The 19,484-nt window shown below is 39.9% G+C and overlaps 4 protein-coding genes across 8 annotated transcripts; 2 read left to right on the top strand and 2 right to left on the bottom strand.

Moving 5' to 3' along the window:
* The first annotated feature begins 2,025 nt into the window (after positions 1 to 2,025).
* LOC104433525 lies at positions 2,026 to 3,275 on the top strand. 4 transcript variants are annotated; one of them, XM_010046306.3, is made up of 4 exons: positions 2,026 to 2,217; positions 2,317 to 2,422; positions 2,734 to 2,816; positions 3,034 to 3,275. In XM_010046306.3, exons 1-4 carry the CDS (start codon positions 2,155 to 2,157, stop codon positions 3,166 to 3,168), a joined length of 387 nt encoding a protein of 128 aa, XP_010044608.2. In that variant the 5' UTR covers positions 2,026 to 2,154; the 3' UTR covers positions 3,169 to 3,275. The 4 variants fall into 4 exon arrangements, with proteins under 4 accessions (XP_010044608.2, XP_010044609.2, XP_010044610.2 ...); XM_010046307.3 differs by having other exon boundaries at positions 2,734 to 2,820; positions 3,034 to 3,233; XM_010046308.3 differs by having other exon boundaries at positions 2,734 to 2,799; positions 3,034 to 3,233.
* Positions 3,276 to 3,877: 602 nt separating this feature from the next.
* On the bottom strand, positions 3,878 to 9,701 carry LOC104435625 (axial regulator YABBY 4). Its single transcript, XM_039307198.1, has 8 exons — positions 9,590 to 9,701; positions 6,520 to 6,647; positions 6,300 to 6,434; positions 5,807 to 5,930; positions 5,651 to 5,699; positions 5,497 to 5,572; positions 5,235 to 5,333; positions 3,878 to 3,958 (listed from the first exon to the last, which is right to left on the bottom strand). Exons 1-8 carry the CDS (start codon positions 9,699 to 9,701, stop codon positions 3,878 to 3,880), a joined length of 804 nt encoding a protein of 267 aa, XP_039163132.1.
* A 114-nt stretch (positions 9,702 to 9,815) lies between these two features.
* Positions 9,816 to 10,522, bottom strand: LOC104433524 (ubiquitin-40S ribosomal protein S27a). The gene has a single exon (XM_010046305.3). It carries the CDS (start codon positions 10,458 to 10,460, stop codon positions 9,990 to 9,992), a length of 471 nt encoding a protein of 156 aa, XP_010044607.1. The 5' UTR covers positions 10,461 to 10,522; the 3' UTR covers positions 9,816 to 9,989.
* A 2,833-nt stretch (positions 10,523 to 13,355) lies between these two features.
* LOC104433523 lies at positions 13,356 to 18,127 on the top strand. Of its 2 annotated transcripts, XM_010046301.3 has the most exons (10): positions 13,356 to 13,618; positions 14,015 to 14,191; positions 14,287 to 14,638; positions 15,123 to 15,156; positions 15,795 to 16,004; positions 16,522 to 16,611; positions 17,099 to 17,164; positions 17,254 to 17,345; positions 17,428 to 17,475; positions 17,732 to 18,127. In XM_010046301.3, exons 2-10 carry the CDS (start codon positions 14,083 to 14,085, stop codon positions 17,847 to 17,849), a joined length of 1,119 nt encoding a protein of 372 aa, XP_010044603.1. In that variant the 5' UTR covers positions 13,356 to 13,618; positions 14,015 to 14,082; the 3' UTR covers positions 17,850 to 18,127. The 2 variants fall into 2 exon arrangements, with proteins under 2 accessions (XP_010044603.1, XP_010044606.1); XM_010046304.3 differs by lacking the exon at positions 14,015 to 14,191 and having other exon boundaries at positions 13,359 to 13,618.
* The last annotated feature ends 1,357 nt before the right edge of the window (positions 18,128 to 19,484 follow it).

The following is a 19,484-nucleotide window of genomic DNA, read 5'->3' on the forward strand; positions in this document are numbered from 1 at the left end:
AAACCCTCCATTGCCTTAAGCCTCTTCTTGTTCCTTCGATGCTGTTTATCTTTACATCCATTGAGGCTGATCCTAGGAGATTCGCAAGTTCTAAGACTGATCCTTCGTGCACTGAACAAATTGTTAAAGTAGAATTCGTCCAAAGATAGACTATCCATACTAAGATATAATAGTCTGCGAGGGGTATCACCTCGTCGGAATCTAGTAACAAGAGAATTCTGGCTAGATCAAGCAGCATAAGACTCCATATAAAGCTTTTTGAGCTATGATCAAAGAGGGCATCAAGTGTAAGAGTAAAACGGTGTTTTGTTTTCTCCCAAAGTCGAATCTTTCGATTAAACAGACTCGTTTGACTCTCTTAAAATCTCAGTAATCACTACTTTTTATTAATTCAAACGTGAGAAGAGATTTTAAGAGATTAGAATCAAGTTAATTTGTCACTTCTAAATCGAGGACATTCGCAACCCATGCTTCAATTTCGATAAAAGCTCGTCCACCTCTCTCCAAGAATGCAAAGAACGACGAAACTCACTGCACACGTTTCGTGGGCCTGAACTGCAATTCGTTCGCTTTGGGTTCTGGCCTTTGAGCGAGGTCGTCCAAAAAACAAGAAGACCTCTTGAGCGAGCTCGTCGCAGACGAAGATGATCGTTCCCCCGCTGCTCCACTTGTCTGTCTTTTCTAACGGCATCAATGGCTTATTCTGGCTCCAACCGTTTAATTCTCGTGGTATCGCTAGCTGTTTTCTAGGGGATCTAACATGATCAGCGACCAAATACGGAGATCCATCCGGACCTCCTGCAAGGGATACGTCCATAATGCATTGCCTTCATGCCGCGGGGATAAAATCCATCATCGAATCAAAGAACCAAATCTGCGAGGTGGACATTGAATCGAAGAACATGGAGAAGAGTGTGGTTTAATGTTCACCGAAAGGACAATGGACCGATTGCGTAATTTATAACCCTTGAAGCAATTGAGCAGAACTCTTTTCGACCGTTGTCCTCAGTCTTGTTGCAGCTGACCTAACATGTATGTCAGCTGACTTGATTAAAAGAGGAAGGGGCATCTCTCAGTTCCTCGGCAACAAAGTGCCGATTAAGCTTGAAAATTTGGCTGGTTATTGAAGTCGCGATGCTGAAGTTACGATCATGTTCTCCTTCCATAAAAAATGTTGCTCATGGAGATTCGTTTTCTCAAAGTTCAAGTTCGATTTTTCAGACAGATACCGAATACGGAAGGAAAAAATGACATGGATTTCTTAGTATATACAACAAGTATTGCCCTTGGGCACTCGGCGGCAGAAAAGAAATTTCCCGAGCTGCCGATCATGATTACTCGGTCGAGTCGGGTCCAGCCAATGTCGGTCGATCGTATTCTGCGGTTGCAGTGTTCTTTCGGCCATTTCCGAGGTTGGAGACAAGACCACGTACGACCATTCAATCAAAAAAAGCTTTCCCATTACATGTTATTACTCGGAACATGGAAGGGTGTAGCTAAAGTTTACTGAGGAGACCGTGGGAATGTACGAAATGATTGTACAACAAGCGTTTAACCTAAAAAGTTTTAAGCTATCGGAGAATGACACGAATCGTGTTGTTGAAACTTGATAATGGTTTGAAAAAAGAAAAATAAGTCGATAGAGAATGCATACACTTTGGACCACGTCATGAAAAGACACTGGCCTTGGCTTAATTCAAGCTATAGGAAGAACGAAGGTGCCTGGAAATACAGATCGCATTAACTCACTTGAAGACGACACTACGATAGTGGGGTCCTGAGAATTGATGGATGAAAATAAGGGGAGCGGAGGGCACAGGTGATAATGAAGGGCTGCCTTCGCATCCTGTCCAATCTCAAAAACCCAAATTTTATTTTCCTTCATTTTTTTCTTTTAGTCTCTCTTCAAAGCCAAAAGACTATCACTTGTCTCTTATCTCCTTTGGATTTCTCATCAATTCTTGGCCTTGCACCCTGATATCCTGCGGATAACAACTACTCATTCTTACGTTTCATCTCTCTCTCTCTCTCTCTCTCTCATCTATATACTTCCTCATTCCCTCCCAAATATCTTGTTGCAATCTGTCTTCTTGTCTTTGCTCCATAGTATATGACTCGAGTTCTTTTTTGTCCATTTTCATATTCCTATACGCCATGTATTATCAGCCTGACCACTTTCCTTGTTTGCATTGCCACCCGCATTCCTACATTCGCCTCGTATGCACCTCTCTCTCTCTCTCTCTCTTCCCCCAATTTTTTCATGTTGGAAAGAGAACTTATATATGGATTTTTCTGTGTTTGTGCTAATATTTACAGGTACAGCATCTTATAGAGAGATGCTTGTTACTGCACATGACCCGAGATCAATGCATCAAGGCTTTGTACCGCCATGCCGGAATTCATCCAATCATCACGTTCACAGGTCTCACTTGTTTAAAGGCTTAAAACTAATAGAGAGAATTACAATCAAAATCACTGATGGACTGATTTCTTCTACTTAAATTCTTGGATTCGACATGGAACTACATCTTTCTTAAACTAAGGTTCCAAGTAATTTAATGGATTTTCCTAAGCTCTTTTTTTTTTTGGTTGTGCTAATATTTTGTATCTCACACAAATATACTAGCAATCCCCGATGCATGAACATGCGTATGGTTAACATCCTTCAGCTTTTCATAGCATACGTACATATCATAATAATTCTTTTTAAATGATGGTTTTCTTCTCTTGCAGTTTGGAGAGAACTACTAAAGGAGAATAGGGACTTCTTTCAAGCATATTTCAGTGCTATTGCTCATGGTCATAGCCCATACTACGCAAGTAATTTTGTCAAATCCATATGCATATGGGAATTTATTTCCGAAATTGCATGCTGATGATCTAAGGTTGGATTGATGTCCACGAGGTGACCAAAGAAAATGAAGCTACCTAATTCTATATACTTATGCATCCAGGTTCTTTTCTTGTGTATGAAGGTGTCAGATTTAAATCTTACAAACACTACTAAACAAGCATGTCACATCTTAATTTCAGGTCCATATTTTCGGACAATGCCATGGTTGGCGAGGAATAGACAATGGAAAGACGGGAAAGCAGCAAAGTTCTGTAGGAGAAGTTATGTTTGGGGTCAATCATAGCTTCACTTTTTCAGGGTTTTTATTATGTTGATTTCATTGTGTCACTTATCTCATGATGAAAGATCACTTAGCAAAGTTCTGTAGTTAATTTACTAATTTCAGCATCTTATTATATATGGAGAAACATTACTCTCGCAATCCTTTCGCAGTCATCCATGCCAGAAGCGGTCCATGAGGACATGTCATTTATGCACCCTCAACCAAAACAGAAGTAATAAGCTAACAATTTTAAGTTTGAATAATAAAATCAGTTCGCAAATTAATGTGGCAGACTATAAAACGTCTTAGCTAGAACAAGTGAACCGTGTTTAGCAGCGTAACCGAAGAGTTTGCAACATCAATTTCTTAATTTTTTTCCATAAGCTATTATCGTTATCTCTAGCAAAAGATAAAAGGGGAAAAGAAAGAAGAACGTAACGTAATGGGCATATATATGGAAATCACTTCCTCTACATGTTTTTTAGCGCAAAATGAAGATAACAAATAGTTGCATTAGGACAAGAAAGCAGGAGTCACAGAAGTCTAGAACTCAACTTGAGTTCATCGGTCAAAAGGGAGAGAGACACAGAGGGAGGGAGGGAGGGAGGGAGAGAGAGAGAGGGAGAGAGAGCGCTTGCAGTGAAACCTCATTTCCAAGAGAGCGTCTAACCAGTTGGAGTTATAATGATGCACTTAATGAGAGAGTTTGAATAGTACTGAAAGAGAAAGTTTCTTGAAGAAGCAAACTCTCTCTCTCCACTTCAATAATCAAAGGGCGTCTTTTCCCATATAAAATGCCGGGCCACCTTTCTTTCACGGAATCCATTGCCTTCTCCGCTCACCTGCAAAAGTTTTTCCAAGGAACAAGATCATGCATCCATTTTAGGTCATTTCCAACTTATGAGCTGAGCAAAGTAGTTTGGATCTCTACGGTGTTTTCTTTATTGGGTAACTCATAAATTTCACAACTAATGCTTCAACTTCTAGAAATTGACAATGTCCTTATATTGAATGGTTTCCCTTTCTTGAACCCTTTTTGGATGATCAGTGGCTATCCTTTTTAAGGTTGAGACTCAACCGTTAAGTCCATTTGTGTGTTACAACTTCTTGGAATCCGACACTTTCATGGGTAATTACAACTCTCTCAGTCGTTAGTGCATGTTGTTGAAGGAACTTGGACTTCTTATAGTGCTTTAAGATTTAAGATGCTTTTGGAACAAAACTAGTTGCTAGCTTGTCCATAAGAGAAATAGAGCAACATTTGATTGTAGTTGGTTAATGAGCGCTCCATGACCCATTATTAAGAAATCAATTTAGGAGACTTTACAGTTTTCAATGCACTGATTGCTCTCGTGTTATGCACAATCAGTGTCTTGAAAATTAAATATTCTAAATAGTAAAATATACTTAACTAGACCCTCTTTGATTATGATTATTTTAGATTGTGATTACTTGCATGAGAGTTCCGACAAAGTTTAGCACTAGCAAAGCTTCTAAGGACATCCATATCTTGTTACCTAAGGATCCAATTCAATAACATCCTAACTAAGCCTGTGCTAATGATTCGAACTAACTATAAAAAAGCCTTAAGGACCTACTACAATGTTAGGTGATAATGAGAAGCCTTATTACGGATACCAAGGGAAAATTAGAAACTGCCCGCCAGAAAGAAACATATGTATCTAAGTGGGCACATGAACCGGCGGCTGGGACTACATGCTTATGGAGGCACATAGTTTGCATCATTGAAGGTGGTGTACAAATGAAAACTTGTGAAAATTAAGCTCGTAAGTCCGAGCGATTGAAATTTGTAGGTCGATGGAATTTCCTCTACCGTGATTTTTAAGGACCATGTGAAGTTCTATAATCCAAATCAACACTTATAACTACGAAGTGAAGGTTTCTCAGCGTTGATAGTACAGTTATCCAATATAAGATAAGATACATAATAAAATTACTTTCATCGTGGTTAAGATGTTAATAATTATGATGTTATACTTAAACTGCATCACTGAATCAATTTGCCAATGAAATTAATCGCAATTATTTAGCAAACATTTGCATTCCTCTTCCTAAGGACTGAGCTAAATCACAGTTTTCTGCTAATAAATTTAGTACCTCAATTGAATCATCAGAGATCGATTTTTCCCTCTCCACTTCCTGCACAAAGCTCTCTCCATTATCTCCTTTAAATTGATGCTGCGGGAATTGTGCCCACTGAAAATGGGAAATGTAACTCATGAATTCAGTTAATTAGGTGCAGTGCACAAAACTCTGGCTTGGAGCAACATATTAATTTTCACCTAATTTTTTTTTTAGTTGGAGGATATTGCAAAGTGTAAATTTATAGATGAATTCAAGGGGCCGAAATAGAAGTTACATTCTTCGCAGCTTGACTGAAGGCTTCTTTGTGAGGAATGTTTGGATTTTGCGCCTTGAGCCTCCTGATCTCTTCTCTGCGGCATATATTCACTTTAAGTTTTCTAAAATTCGGTAATAGCCAACAAATTTTAACAGATAAACATTCGGCTTACTTAATGAAGCGGTTATATGCAGATGGAGTCCTTTGTCTCTTCTCTGGGGCTGAATAAAATTAAACAGTATTGTTAGTGCCTCTGATCCTTGGAGAAATTAACCAGAGATTAGCATGTCAATGGCATGAACTTGACTTAAACGAGGAAGGTCCTTACGTTTGTTAACAACGCGAGTTATGGCAATGGTCTCCTCATCTTCAACTTCAGAAGAATTCACGAAAGAAGGGCTGTACAGCTCGACATTTTTCTGGACTTCCATCTCTTGAAACTCTTCTTTTGGCTAGTCCAGGAAGTAAATATTGATTAGAATTTACAAGATGAGAATCGACTTAAGTCTTGAGCTACAGGAACAGTGATGCGACAGAATTGATACATCTTCAAATCATTCTTGGGAAGAAAGATGATAAAAGTATGATGGTCGAGTACAATGCACATGGCTAGTCTTCAAAAAATTGTAAGGAGCTTCTGCACAATCTGGATCCTCAATTCTGTCTATGCTAAAAAATGGTTGGGTATAATGCACATGACTAGGCTCTTAAAGACTTCATTTACTAGAAAAGGCAGCATTATCATGAGGAAGCGAAAAATTTTACTGGTGAAGGCCACAAAAGTACAGTCGAGAAACCTAAATGAAGAGAGTTATAAGTACCCCATCGTGGCTAAGAGGAGCTAGAAGATGGAGAGGAACGAAGGAGGCTTTCATCATGTTGACAGAGAGGAGGGTTGTGCAATGACCACACCTTACTGTGACCACCGAGGACAAACTGCTGCATGGAACACTTACCTGTATGCAAGACATAAAACACAGTGAAACAGAAAATTCAACTGTAGTGTTACTATCTATGCCATTGCATCTCTAATATAATCACCAGTAAAACGGTGGTGCAAAAACCACATTGGACATAACAAATCTGCTCCGAAAGACTTAGGAGGTGATCTATCGTTGCCATGAGAGAGGGAGAGAGAGAGAGAGAGAGAGAGAGAGAGAGAGCAATGCCTGTGATTGGAGATATTGCAATTTCCAGGAGGATTTATAGATGTGTTGAACGGCTCTCCAGTCCTTTCTTATTTTTTTCTTTCTTGATATTATTGCTTGTTACAGGGCTTTCTAAGTTGCTAGTCGAGGGCCTAATCACAGTGGACAATCATTTTATCATGCCGAGAAAAGGTCAAAGACTAGCTACCCTTTATAGAATAAGCTGTTCCTGAACAAAAGCTTAAGCATTATTTCAGGATGTCTCAGTGATTATGCCTAAGAGTCAACACATGACTTTACTAGTGTGACAGCCCTATAAACCTAAAACCTAGTCAAGTCGTTCTCTCCTCTTTTTGAACTTGCTCACAGTTTCAAATGATAAAAGGAACGAAGTTCTATGCACCTGAGGTGACTCGTGCCTCTTTGTTTCATGGGTTGTTGTCTGTTTATTAACTCACCTCCGTCTCCCTACATGCCATCCGCGCTTCACTCTGACAGTGAAAGTGCACAATGAATACCATTCTAGTGGAGAGGGGGAGTCTCTAGAAGGGTGTACAGACAAGGAAAAGAGGAATCTTAGGATTTGTCTTTCTTGAAATTAGGCAAGTATAATTGACATGCGCCCCTTCAAATTTCTATGCAATTGCTGCTCAATTGTTGCTTCACATGCATTAAATTCAAGCAAATTCAATTTTCTTTTTCCTTCTTTCTCAGAGTGAAACTGGCTAACAGTCCCCACTCACATGCAAAAATCTTATCACCTTCATTTCTCATTTTTCATTCAAAAACCTATTATTGTTAGTTTGACCAGCCAAGTGACCTAGGGAAGCTCATCAAATAGATCATATCGTCCATCACATGGTGGAATTGACTAGATACTCCATAGGAAGCAAGTTACCCGATAGTGACTTATATCAAATGGCGTGACCAAGTTATCATAAGGAGACCGTTCCCTAGATGAGGACTAACTTAATATGCTATTCTCGCACAACAAATCATAAAGAATTAGCTCAGATTTAAGAGTGCCTTAGGACCATCTTGTGTAGAGGAATGGATTCTGTTTGAAACACAAACTCTCCACGGCTTAGTTAACAATATTTCAGAAAAGCCGGTCCTAAGACGTTAAGTAAGTTGAGCCCTGCTTACTGAGAACTCTCTTTAGGAGGCTGCACATACAGAACTTCATTAATTTCTTTTGCAAACAGCTGACTATGAGGCAAAGGTCCGAAATAAAACATAAATCCTTCATTTCTTTTTTGGGTGCTAAGGAAACCTTGGATATGAAGTTACGCGGGAAGATGATCATTGTACTGGCATTGGCGATGTCGGACTTGAATTTACACGTGAATCACGCACTCACATGTCTCATTAACCCATAAATCTTTACAGTCGAGCATAAAAACAGAGGTCTTGTATATTTGGCGCCATGATTTCAGACGGAGTCACCAATATTTTCAACTGCAGCTTCTGTGATGTTACTCAAGATCCTCCGTAGTCATGGACATGGACTATACTAATTCCATTTACCATCCGAAAGGTACACCATGTTTATCACTTGGAGATTTTCAAAGCCTTGGAGAATTAAGAGCCAGGATTCAGCAACGTGCCCTTGCCACTTCAATCACTAAACAATTTCATCTCATTTTCAGAATGTAAAGTATAGTTAATGCAAAGGTATTAGGTCTTGGTACATGCATGCATTGTATAAATGAATCAAAAGAAGAATGGTCGGCTGACACTGTGGTCTTTGACACCCTCAGCTGCAGATCCGATGCAGCGGTTGATCTCAGAATGGTCGCAAGTTTGATTCTTCTGTTTTCCAGTCTTGTTCGCAGACTCTTGTCCGCAACAGAACTTGGCCAAATTACAAATTTGAAGGGGATAAACAAAGTTACTACACACCAGAATGAAGGCTAAAAGGAGAAGTAATGAATTCGACAAAACTTCAAGAAGCTTAAAGAAACATGAATGGGTGAAAAAGCTTGATAAGATCTCTGTTCTACTCGAACGGTCCAATGGTATGAAATAGCAACACCACAGAAGCACTTTAGGGACCAAATTTGCTCCCCTACATCCATATGTGAAGAAGGGACATTGAGAACAGTGTGACCCTTAAAACTGAGTGACTAAGAGAAGCAAAACAGAGGAAGAGAAGAAATCTACATCTTTCGGTCAAATGTCATATATCCTCCTCCCCTTCCACCAGTAAAAGCATATGCAAAGGAAGGAAGTCCAATGTGTCAATAACCGGATTTGCAAAACCAATTATCTTTTGCAATTCGGAAAGATGCAAGGATGGAAAGGAATAGGGGTTCTGGACGATAAAAGAAGTGGAAAATCTGTATCATCATTTTTAGTTACTGTCTTATGATAGCATAAGGCCTGATGGGCGAAGCTAATGGAGTAACAAATCTTTCGCTCTAGCTTCATGTCAACTAGACTAATATATATAACACCGGAAGGGGAGAGGGGATGATAGAAAGAAGTCTTCCCACCGCCACAGGGCTTTCATTATCATCCTTTCGCTTCAAACAAACCAAGAAACCACAGTATATCAAACAGAAGCAGAATTGAAAGAACAAAAATACCTATATATCTAATAGAACTCGCCACAAAATGATGACGGAACAACAATGCAATGATAGTAGTGATCTGAAGGAGCTAAATCGTGCAAAGTCATACTAAGCGTCTTAAGCAATCAAACAATCAAATTCGATCGGCAAATGCAATAATGGCCTCAAGCTGAAGTCTACAGCATCAACAGACAGTTTGGTTTCTCTCTCCATCCGCGACTCTAAGTGTGGTAATCTCAGGATCGACCTCCAACAAGCCCCCACACATCTGCCTCCCATTCAGGCGAGTTCATGTCAGCAATTCGTTCACATTCACAAGCATTTTCGCAGATTGCAACTAATCTAGCATATGCATTACAGCCTACGAAGATTCCACACCACCCTGCACACATTGGTCGGCCATTGATTGGTCTTCAGACGAGATGACACAGGTTGCTTCATGATGAATGTCAAGGGCAACCTTAAGCATCGGATTAAGTTCAGCCACATCGAACCAGTTCATCGCTCATTCACAACAAACAACGAATCGACCAACTTCGACTGCCGAAAGAAAATCGAACAACTTCATACACAGCAGCACGCACTAAATGACTACGGACAGAGGCAATACCACTCGAGAAAACATAAACAAGAACCGATTATAACGAGCAAATGTATTCATCGAAAAGAAAACGTCTCGACTTAGCGACCACCAATCAAAATCCAGAAGGGAATATGTAAATCCTCGAAAGCTGTAAACATGGAACGAATAGACGCTAAAAGAAAAAGGGCAACGAGCAGCATAGGCCCTTCAATCACCGCCGGCCTTCTGGTAGACGTAGGTGAGGCCGCACTTGCCGCAGTAGTGGCGGTCGAAGTGGTTGGCCATGAAGGTGCCGGCGCCGCACTCGGCGTTGGGGCACTCCTTGCGGAGGCGCTGGACCTTGCCGGAGTCGTCGACCTTGTAGAACTGGAGGACGGCGAGCTTGACCTTCTTCTTCTTATGCTTGATCTTCTTGGGTTTGGTGTAGGTCTTCTTCTTGCGCTTCTTGGCGCCGCCGCGGAGGCGGAGGACGAGGTGGAGGGTGGACTCCTTCTGGATGTTGTAGTCGGCCAGGGTGCGGCCGTCCTCGAGCTGCTTCCCGGCGAAGATGAGGCGCTGCTGGTCGGGGGGGATGCCCTCCTTGTCCTGGATCTTGGCCTTCACATTGTCGATGGTGTCGCTCGACTCGACCTCGAGGGTTATCGTCTTCCCCGTCAGGGTCTTCACGAAGATCTGCATGGCTCCTTTCCGGCGACGGCGCGGCGCACGGGGCGAGGGGATGAAGAAGAAGAAGAAGGGTTTGCGAAGCGTGGAGGTTTATTTATACGAGGGTTTCCTAGGGCAGAGATATGGGCTTGGTGATTGTTTGGGCCTGGGCTTGTGGGCTTGAGAACTTGGGAGTGCCTTATTGGGCCTGCGAAAATTCTAGGAATTTGTTTTTTTTTTTTTTTTTTTTTTTGCTTTTTTTAATTTCTTTTGGGAATTTTGGGATTTCATTTGTTCATTTCGATTGCGTGCTGCGTAATGTGAACTAAACTTATATGTCGTGCGTTAATTTTTACGCCCTTGAAAGTCATGCGAAAATTTGTTTCATGATTCTTAAAAGTTAAATGGCTAATTAAAACATACATGTCTTGAATGTGTCTGTTTGTGTGACTTTTTATCTTTTTTTATAGTGCTTTAAAATTTAAATATTTTTTTTTAATATTGTGCACTCAAAATTTTTGGGATATGTACAATATAAATTCTATAATTTGTCGCAAAAGTGCAATTAAATTTTAAAACTTACGAAAAATGTAATCAAATATTAAAACTTGTCAAATTGATGCAATTGAGTTCTTCCATTAATAACGTAAAATTGTCTAATGAAAAATGCTAACATAACATTTTAAAATTAATTCATTTTCCCAAGTGGCATTTTTAATCACTTTTTACTTTAAATCTTATTATAATAATAGCAAAAAAAATAAAAAAATGCTAAAAAATGGAAAAAAAAAAATTGTAGGGATCATGACTACCCTTGCCACCATGGGCAAAGGCAATAGGCCCTCGCCACTCCCATCATCAAAAAGGGCCAATGGGGTCACCCACGACCGACAAGGGTCACCGAGGCCTCCGCCAACCGGCAACCCTTGCCAAGATCTAGGTGGAGGGATTCTCACCTACCATTGGTGAGGGTTGTTGGCCTTGGCCGACCCCCACTAGCCCTTTCTGGTGAAAGGGTCAACAGAGACAACGGTTTGCCCCCTTGGCTATAGTTTCATTTTTTTTTTTTTTTTGGTTTTTTGACATATTTTTTATTTTATTTAATTAATATTTTGGTTAAATAAATTATAATCTAAGCCACATCATCGCCATGTCGGAGAGAGAAATTAAAAAAAAAAAAAAAAAAAAAACCACATCGGCATTTTTCGATAGTTTAAATGAACAATGTTCACTTTGTGACTTGATTGAACGAATTTGATAATTTTTATAACTCGATTGTACTTTTGTTAGTTTTAAAACTCAATTGTACCTTTGTGACAAGTTTTAGGATTTTTAGTGAACATATCTTAAATTTTTTTATAATGCATACGCATGAGCATGTGGAGATATTTGAAATGCAAGTAGATGACATCAATGCTCTGTGTACTTTTGGATGAAATTCAAAATCATCTGCATGTTTTATCTTTATTTAATTTAAAATTATTCTCATTTTTCTACAAAGTCCATTCGTTGATAGTTCTTGGAATGGTCTCTATGTTTTTAAAAAAAAAAAAAAAGATTGGTTTCTATGTTAGAATTTTGTCCTTTTTGGGCGCACTATGTTAGAATTTAGGAAGGAGGATTTAACATATCATATATTGAAAAGGGAAAAATCGGTAAAAAAAATCATAAACTTATTGCACTTTTTGTCGATTCAATTATAAACATTTTAAGGTTTTGTTAATCGAATATATCCAATCAATTTTGATCGAAAATGGTTAATGTGAACACCAACCATCTTTGTGACATTACCATTGCTGATGTGAATAATTTTCATAATAAATTAATATTTTTTTCAAAACGTTTTTCCTTTTATTCTCTTTTCTTTTCTTTTTTTTCTTTTTTTTTTCCTCCACCATACACCACCAAGTCTCATTAATAGCTAGCAAAGGTGGTTGGCCTCAGGTGAGGGTTATCCTCGCTTGAGGTCAAGGACCTCAGCCTACCATGGACAAAACCTAGCGATGGCCGGTAGAGGGAAAAAGGGAAATGGTGAAATGAAAAGAAGATAAAAGGGGAAGAAAATAAAAGAAGAAAAAGAGAAAAAAAAAGAAACAAAAAAGGATAAAAAGTAAATAAATTCAAAATAATATCATTAAACATTAGCATCGATCATATCACATATGATAACTAAAGTTCACATCAATGATTTCCGCCCGAATTAATCAGATAAATTTAATTGATAAAATGTGAAAAAGATGTAAGGCTTAATTGATTAAATTAAAATGTTTATGACTTAATCAATAAAAGTACAAAAATTTTTTTAAAGTTTTTTGGGCGATTCTCCAGTCGAAAGGTTATCCAGCTACTGCCAAACATTGGCGCCTTATACTTCTTAACGAAGCTGTGGAATTACACCCTTTCTCTACTTTTGCAATTTTCCCTAATGTCATGATTTGTTTCGACCCAAAAAAAAACACAATCATTAGCATCCACTTCTCACAAGGAGGACGAAAGCTATTCAAATCAGACGAAAAAAGTACGCAAGAAATTTCGGATTTCGATCAGGCGTCGTTGTCGCGGAAACTACGTTTTCCCTTTCGAGCTGTTGGGAGAGAGAGTCGCCAGTTGTGCCCCCGATCAGGCAAAGTAAATCTAATCTCTCCTCCGACCGTGTGAACCCACGCCAGCGTTGGGGATTTTACCCTTGTCGGGGCACACGGTGGTCGGGAGGAGACGGCGTGCTGAAGATTCCGATTGGCCGAAAGTTGCTTGGCGGACCCCTCCTCTGGGGCCCGCCTCTCCCTCGGCAGTTTCCTACGACGGCGACGCTTCCTTTTCCTCATACCACCGGCTGCCACGACTGCTCGGTACCCCCACTTGCCATTACGTGACACAAAGCGAATTCCTTTTTCCTTAACTATCATTCAAATTCAGAGTTTTTTTTTTATTTCCTTCTTTGTTTTTCTTCTGAAACGTGTGAGAATTGCGATCAGTCGTCCAACAGGGAAAGTTCAATTGGGTCTTCTCCATTGAAGCTTCCTGAAGGCCCCCCGGACGGGTTGGTGTGCTTCCTCGCTTCCCTTTTGATCGTTCCTCTTTTCCCCTTTTGTTGCGGCTCGAGGAAAGCACATAAGGAAAGGAGAAACACCGGGAGTGCCCAGTTCGCATTGACGCCCTCGTCGATCCTGTTCCTTCTCTTTGCAAAGACAGTAAGGCTCATCACCTTCCCCTTTTTGTCCTCTGCAGCTGAGCTTTTTTTTTTTTTTTTTTCTCACTCCTTCCTCGTTTTGATCCATACCCAGTGATGATTAGGTTGTGTTACGTTTGGTTTTAAGCAGGCCCTCCGTGGCCTCTGCATGTACGGACGTTTTCGACGTTCAAGAGCTAATGGGTCTTTTTTTGCGTGTTTGAATTTTCGTATTCAGAGGTTGTTTGAGATCTTGGGACGTTTCTTGTTGTATTTTCTCGGTTGAATTCCTCAGTGGATACGACCCTTTTGGTTTATTAGCGTTTAAGCAGCAATTACTAAGGAACATGCTGGATAGTATCTGATTCGGTGGAACTTGATGTTCTAATCGGGTGTTAAATTGGTTTTTGATATACAGTACTGCAAAGTCAGAGGCCATTCGAGTCATATCACGGCATTTCTCCTGTGCTTCAGTCGATCAGGGAAATGCACGATCCAAGTAGTCTGATATTGCCCGAATGGATTTTGCCATTTCTTTCTGACTCTGTGAATTTTACTGTTCCGTTTCCTTCTGTAGGATCTCTTCGAATAGAAGGTGAAGCTGCACGTCTTTACTTTGAGTATGAGTTCTAAAAGCAGCACCACATTCATATAGCTGGTGTGACATCAATTCATGCTTTTGTGTGGCAGGATCAGTAAATCATACTTGGCCGTTCGATATGGCTGCTGATTCGACAAGCCTGAGTTATTGGCTGAACATCACTTTCTTCCATTGTGCCCTGATTATCTTTGTTCCGATGTTTTTGGCATCATTCCTCATATGGAAGTATGAAGGATTCAACAAACCAAAACCTGATAGAGAAGAGGATCAGCCGGCAAAGGTGGGGTATCTGTACAAGGACGAGGCTTGGAGGACCTGTCTTAAGACAATTCATCCAAAGTGGCTGCTCGGTTACAGATTGTTTTCTTTTGTTGTGCTAGGATCGTTGCTCATTGCAAATATTGTCCTTGATGGGGCGGGTATCTTTTACTTTTATACCCAGTAAGTTGCCTTCCTCATCCTCTTGTTTTCCCTGTTTATGAACCTTGCTGCCAAAAAGGGACGTGACTTTGGAATTCGTCGATGGTTTATAGTCCCAGAAAAAGTATTCCACTTATTTATAATGGCTTTTATGAATGTATCTTAGTGTGCTTGATTCTACGTTCTTCGTGAATGAGTAATCACCCAAACCTCACGACATGGATGTTGACACTGTTGTTATGTTGAGGAAACAAAAAATTTAGGAAGGATTCAGTGTCAAACTGGAATGGCCATCATGGAGCTGGAATTATTCAGTTTTAATTTAGTCTCTTCAGGATTGCATCAACTGGCAATTTTTTTATGGTCACTCTTGAGCAAAGGAAAGCTAGTCAATGATTGTTTGCGTGAGACACTATCTCATTATTAACTGTTTCTGTGACATCGATTATCAAGCCTACTTACTGTATTGATGACTTTTCCTTTTGATCTTTCGTTTGCTGGGCAGGTGGACTTTTGCCTTGGTCACAACCTATTTTGGGGTATATTACCTTTTTCCTTTGTATATTATTCATGCTGGTCTGGATGGAATTCGATTGACATTGAAGCACTCTTGTCTCTTGAGAGCTGACTGGAAAGTATTCTGCACTAGTTCCACGCGATGCCTTTTTTCCCAGTATACATTAATTCGAATGCTTCATCAACCATATATTTCACTTATTGAGCTCGGTTACATGAATCATTTTATTTATCTCTGTTTTGTGTCATGCTCTTAAAAGATCCTAGTAATGGAGATCTTTCCTCAAGGTTTCCATTCACGTCTTATGAAATCTTCACCACTTTCTTTTACACTCATTTCAATCCTGTTATAGTGTTGCATGTTCTCAGTGGAGCATCTATGTTGTCCTAGGTGTGTAGATCACTTTCTTTAAATGATCTTCTCTCAACGCATCTTACCTGGAAGCTTACCAACCTTTTCTTGAAGATACTGATTTTTCTTAAAGTATTCAAGGCATTGATGCAGTTACTTTTATTCGATTTCTTAAAATCCATTCAGTGTTAGTGCATATGCGATATGTCTTTTCTTGTTTGGTTTCTCAAAGACCTGGCGTGTTTGATTCCATGCTTGTCATTCTAGCCATAATTTTAGTTGCTTACACTCTGGACTACTATTTTGTAGATTGGATTATCCATGTCCATATACGGATGCTTTATAAACCATAAAGCTGCTGGTGATACAGCTGATAATGGCAATTTAGACACAGAACGAGGAAACTATATGGCTGTTTCTCTTGAAGAGCATATCCCCAAAGCTTCAAATTCAAATCAGAAATATCTCATTCGCAATAGTGCTGGTTTATGGGTATTTATCTTCCAGATCATTTATCAGGTGAGTTTCATATGTTGCGATAACAATTTATCTAGAATTGAAATTTTAGCATGTCTACTGTTGGTTGAGTAACTGCATTGCTCAGCCATTGTTTCCCCTATTTACATCTGACTTTGGGAAATTTATATTAGTAAATACTAAATTCATGCATGTCAAGGAAGGAGCACTAATGGTGGTGGATATGTTGAATATTTTGACAATTGTATGAACATGATTTTGTCACATTGCCTTCTCCATTGTCTATACATTATGGGCAATTTCCATTAGTTGAGGTCACTGACTTGGATGCAAGATCCCCTGGTTTATGTAGAGATTGCGTAAGCATCTGAAATGACTATGTTGATCCTTGAGCTCAAGCCTGTTCTTTCATTTCTCTTGATGAAATTATCTTGTTTCTCATGTAAAGTGATACGCTCATTTACACTGTCAGTAGAGGTGATAATAATGAATGAAGGAAGCCTGGTTCTGCGGTAATAAGAAGCAAGTCTCTAATTCCTTTCTTTAAATCCATGAACAGACGAGTGCAGGTGCGGTGATGCTTACTGATGCTGTATTTTGGCTCATTCTCTATCCCTTTCTGACCTCAAAAGATTACAGGCTGAATCCTGTAAGTATGCGATTACATTATGTATGCAAAACTGTATCAAGGAATTGTAAGATTCAGGTGCATTAGGTTAGACAGTGGTAATAGGCAGACTAAAACTTACAGGTTTAATACCTAACCAGGACTCTGTCTTATGTGGTCAATTATGTTTCTTAATGTTTGGATAATTCATCAATGCTATGGATCCTCTCAATGGAGGAGAGGTAAAATTATGGACTCAATCTAACCAACACCAACCCCACCTCTGGCAGAGATCATGACAGATCATACTGGGTGAATGTTATTGTGTCAATGGGGTAACAGGAGCTAATCAATTGAGAACAGTCCAAGTCCCTAATCAAAACGGTCCACGAGGATGATTTCTTTCCATCATGGATCTTGTTCTGCAGTTATGTTGCGGATGCCTTAAGGCATTCTCTCTGTAGCTATGTTGCTGTTTTGCTTCTCTGAACATATAGATAGAATGACGTGCCTATCCTTTGAACTCCAGCTGGATGTTTGTTTGCACTCGATCAATGCTTTCTTCCTCCTCGGTGACGTCATTTTGAATTGTTTGGTAAGTGTTGTGCTTTCTTGCCATGTAATTTTCCACATTTGCGACGTTTCTTGATGTGTACTGGTTTCACCTGGGTGTTCTCCTTGCAGCGGTTCCCTATGTTTCGTTTTGCATATTTCGTTCTATGGACGGGCCTATATGTCGTTTTCCAATGGATCTTCCACGCTTGTGTTTCAATCCGGTAATATTTCTTATTCATGTATGCCATTGATTGTCTTGGCTTTGTTTCATGTAGAAGATGATTAATTTACTTCTTGTTTCAGGTGGCCATATCCGTTTCTGGACTTGTCATCATCATATGCTCCTCTTTGGTGCGTGTTACGATACTTTAGTATATACAAGGAAAGACTTTCTCGTAAAGTTTTGGCATTTTTCCAGCCACATGAAGTAGTGTGACTGGGACAATTTCGTGTTTACACTTTATGATTATAATTGAGATGGTGGGGTTATTGGTTTTATTCTGTTGCTACCGACAATCATGCAAGCTTTCACTAATGCACCTGAAAATTAATTCTTATCAGTAAGTATCTAATGCTCTAAATTTCTCCCCCCTTAATATTTTCACAGGTACCTTGGAGTGGCAGTAATGCATATTCCATGTTACGGCATCTTTGCTTTGATAATCAGGCTCAAACACGTCTTGTTGTTGAGATGGTTCCCAGAATCTCACCAGAGTCCGAAATGAGGAATAATTAGATGAGGATTTTAGCATAGTAGTTTGCTCTTGCCACCATTTCTGGCGGCTGCTGCAGTTCCCATGGTTCACGAAAGAGGAGAGTAATCATTCATTCGTTGTTTGCAGAAGAAGAGTGGCTGGAGTTATGTATTGCATTTCCATTAATGAAATGTACAAATTGTTGATGGTCTAGCATTAGATTAACTCTTGCTGAGTTCATTCATTTGTAGTGAATCCTTTGTGGGGTATACATATTCGCAATGGATGGTACCAAATATCCACATGAACTCTACGTATCAACATTGTGCTCGGCAGTGCATCATCCTACATGAAAAAAGAAATGTCGCGCAGCTATGTCGTTTGTTAATCTGGTGAAGTCCCAACTCCAAACCGCAAAGACGATGGTCTCTCTCTCTCTCTCTCTCTCTCTCTCTCTCTCTCTCTCTCTCTCTCTCTCTCAGAGCCATTGTCCAACGTAGAAGTATCCTCATCGCTCTTTGAAGTTCCCGTACCTTCCCCTTTCGCTTTCCACTGCTGTCGAATCCAGGTACTGCCATGAACAGACGAAGCTAACCTCACCAGAGCCTTGTCTTCTCTCTTTCTGGGTCCGGTTTTTGAGCGCGGATGGGCATTTGCTGAACATAATCAACTAGTCAAATACACAGTGAATTCCTTAAAAACCGAAATATTGGTTGGTGGTTGAATCTTGGGGTAATCGTATCGGCCACGACGGATCATTATTATATGGGAAAAGAAATCAGTTAGTCGTTGAGTGAACGATGCTTGCGTCTACGCAAAGGCAACGAGAGGTGTCCGATGCTGACTTGGGTGTGTCTGTCGATCGATCGGCGTGGAGTTTTGGGGAGGTCAACGATCAGAATTGTCTGCTCATCTCCTTCATGCAATCCCACCTAAATAATTATTCAAACTTATACACCTCGGCATCAAGCAAGTAGCAATCATGGGTCACGTTTCCTGATCTTGCGATATCTCGTCGTGTGCATGTGAAATATATTATATATATATATATATACACATATATGTATTTTCTCTGGCTTTGTTTATCCAATTGGTCCGAAAATGTCAATTGTGGCAGAGCATCCCCAAGTCCCAATTCTTGTTTCGAAGAGCAAGATATCTAAATATCTCTATCCTCTTGAGATGCTTTTCTAAAAATTCATGAACATTAGGCTGGTGCTTAAATTAATGGAATTGAGCGACGATGGTGAGCTCGTCGTACTGAGAATCTTGCCGAATAAAATATCAGGTGGCTAATAAAAGCTTTCTTTTTCAATAATTTTGAAGTCACATGTGTGGCGGACTTGATAAAAATTCTAGCCAATAAAAAACATAGTGAACGAGTGGCCAAAGTCACTTGTCATGTGTCGACCAAAATGTCATTAGTCGATTGAAAATTAGAGGAGGAGCTGTACAGTGTTGACCGAGGAGGATGGCAACGTGCGACTTTGACGGAGGTTAGTGCTAAAGTAAAGGTCACCAGGTTTGACTCGTGGAGCTGGGCAGGGAACACTGTGAGTCTCTCTTTCTTTAATGCCGCTGGCCAGACCTGAATTTGGAAGTCAAATGACAAAATTGTTTCCGCAATTGTGAATTCCGCGAGTGAAAATTAACTATTTCTTCCTT

This window comes from Eucalyptus grandis, chromosome 2, assembly GCF_016545825.1.
Source record: "Eucalyptus grandis isolate ANBG69807.140 chromosome 2, ASM1654582v1, whole genome shotgun sequence".
NCBI classification, from domain to species: Eukaryota; Viridiplantae; Streptophyta; class Magnoliopsida; order Myrtales; family Myrtaceae; genus Eucalyptus; species Eucalyptus grandis.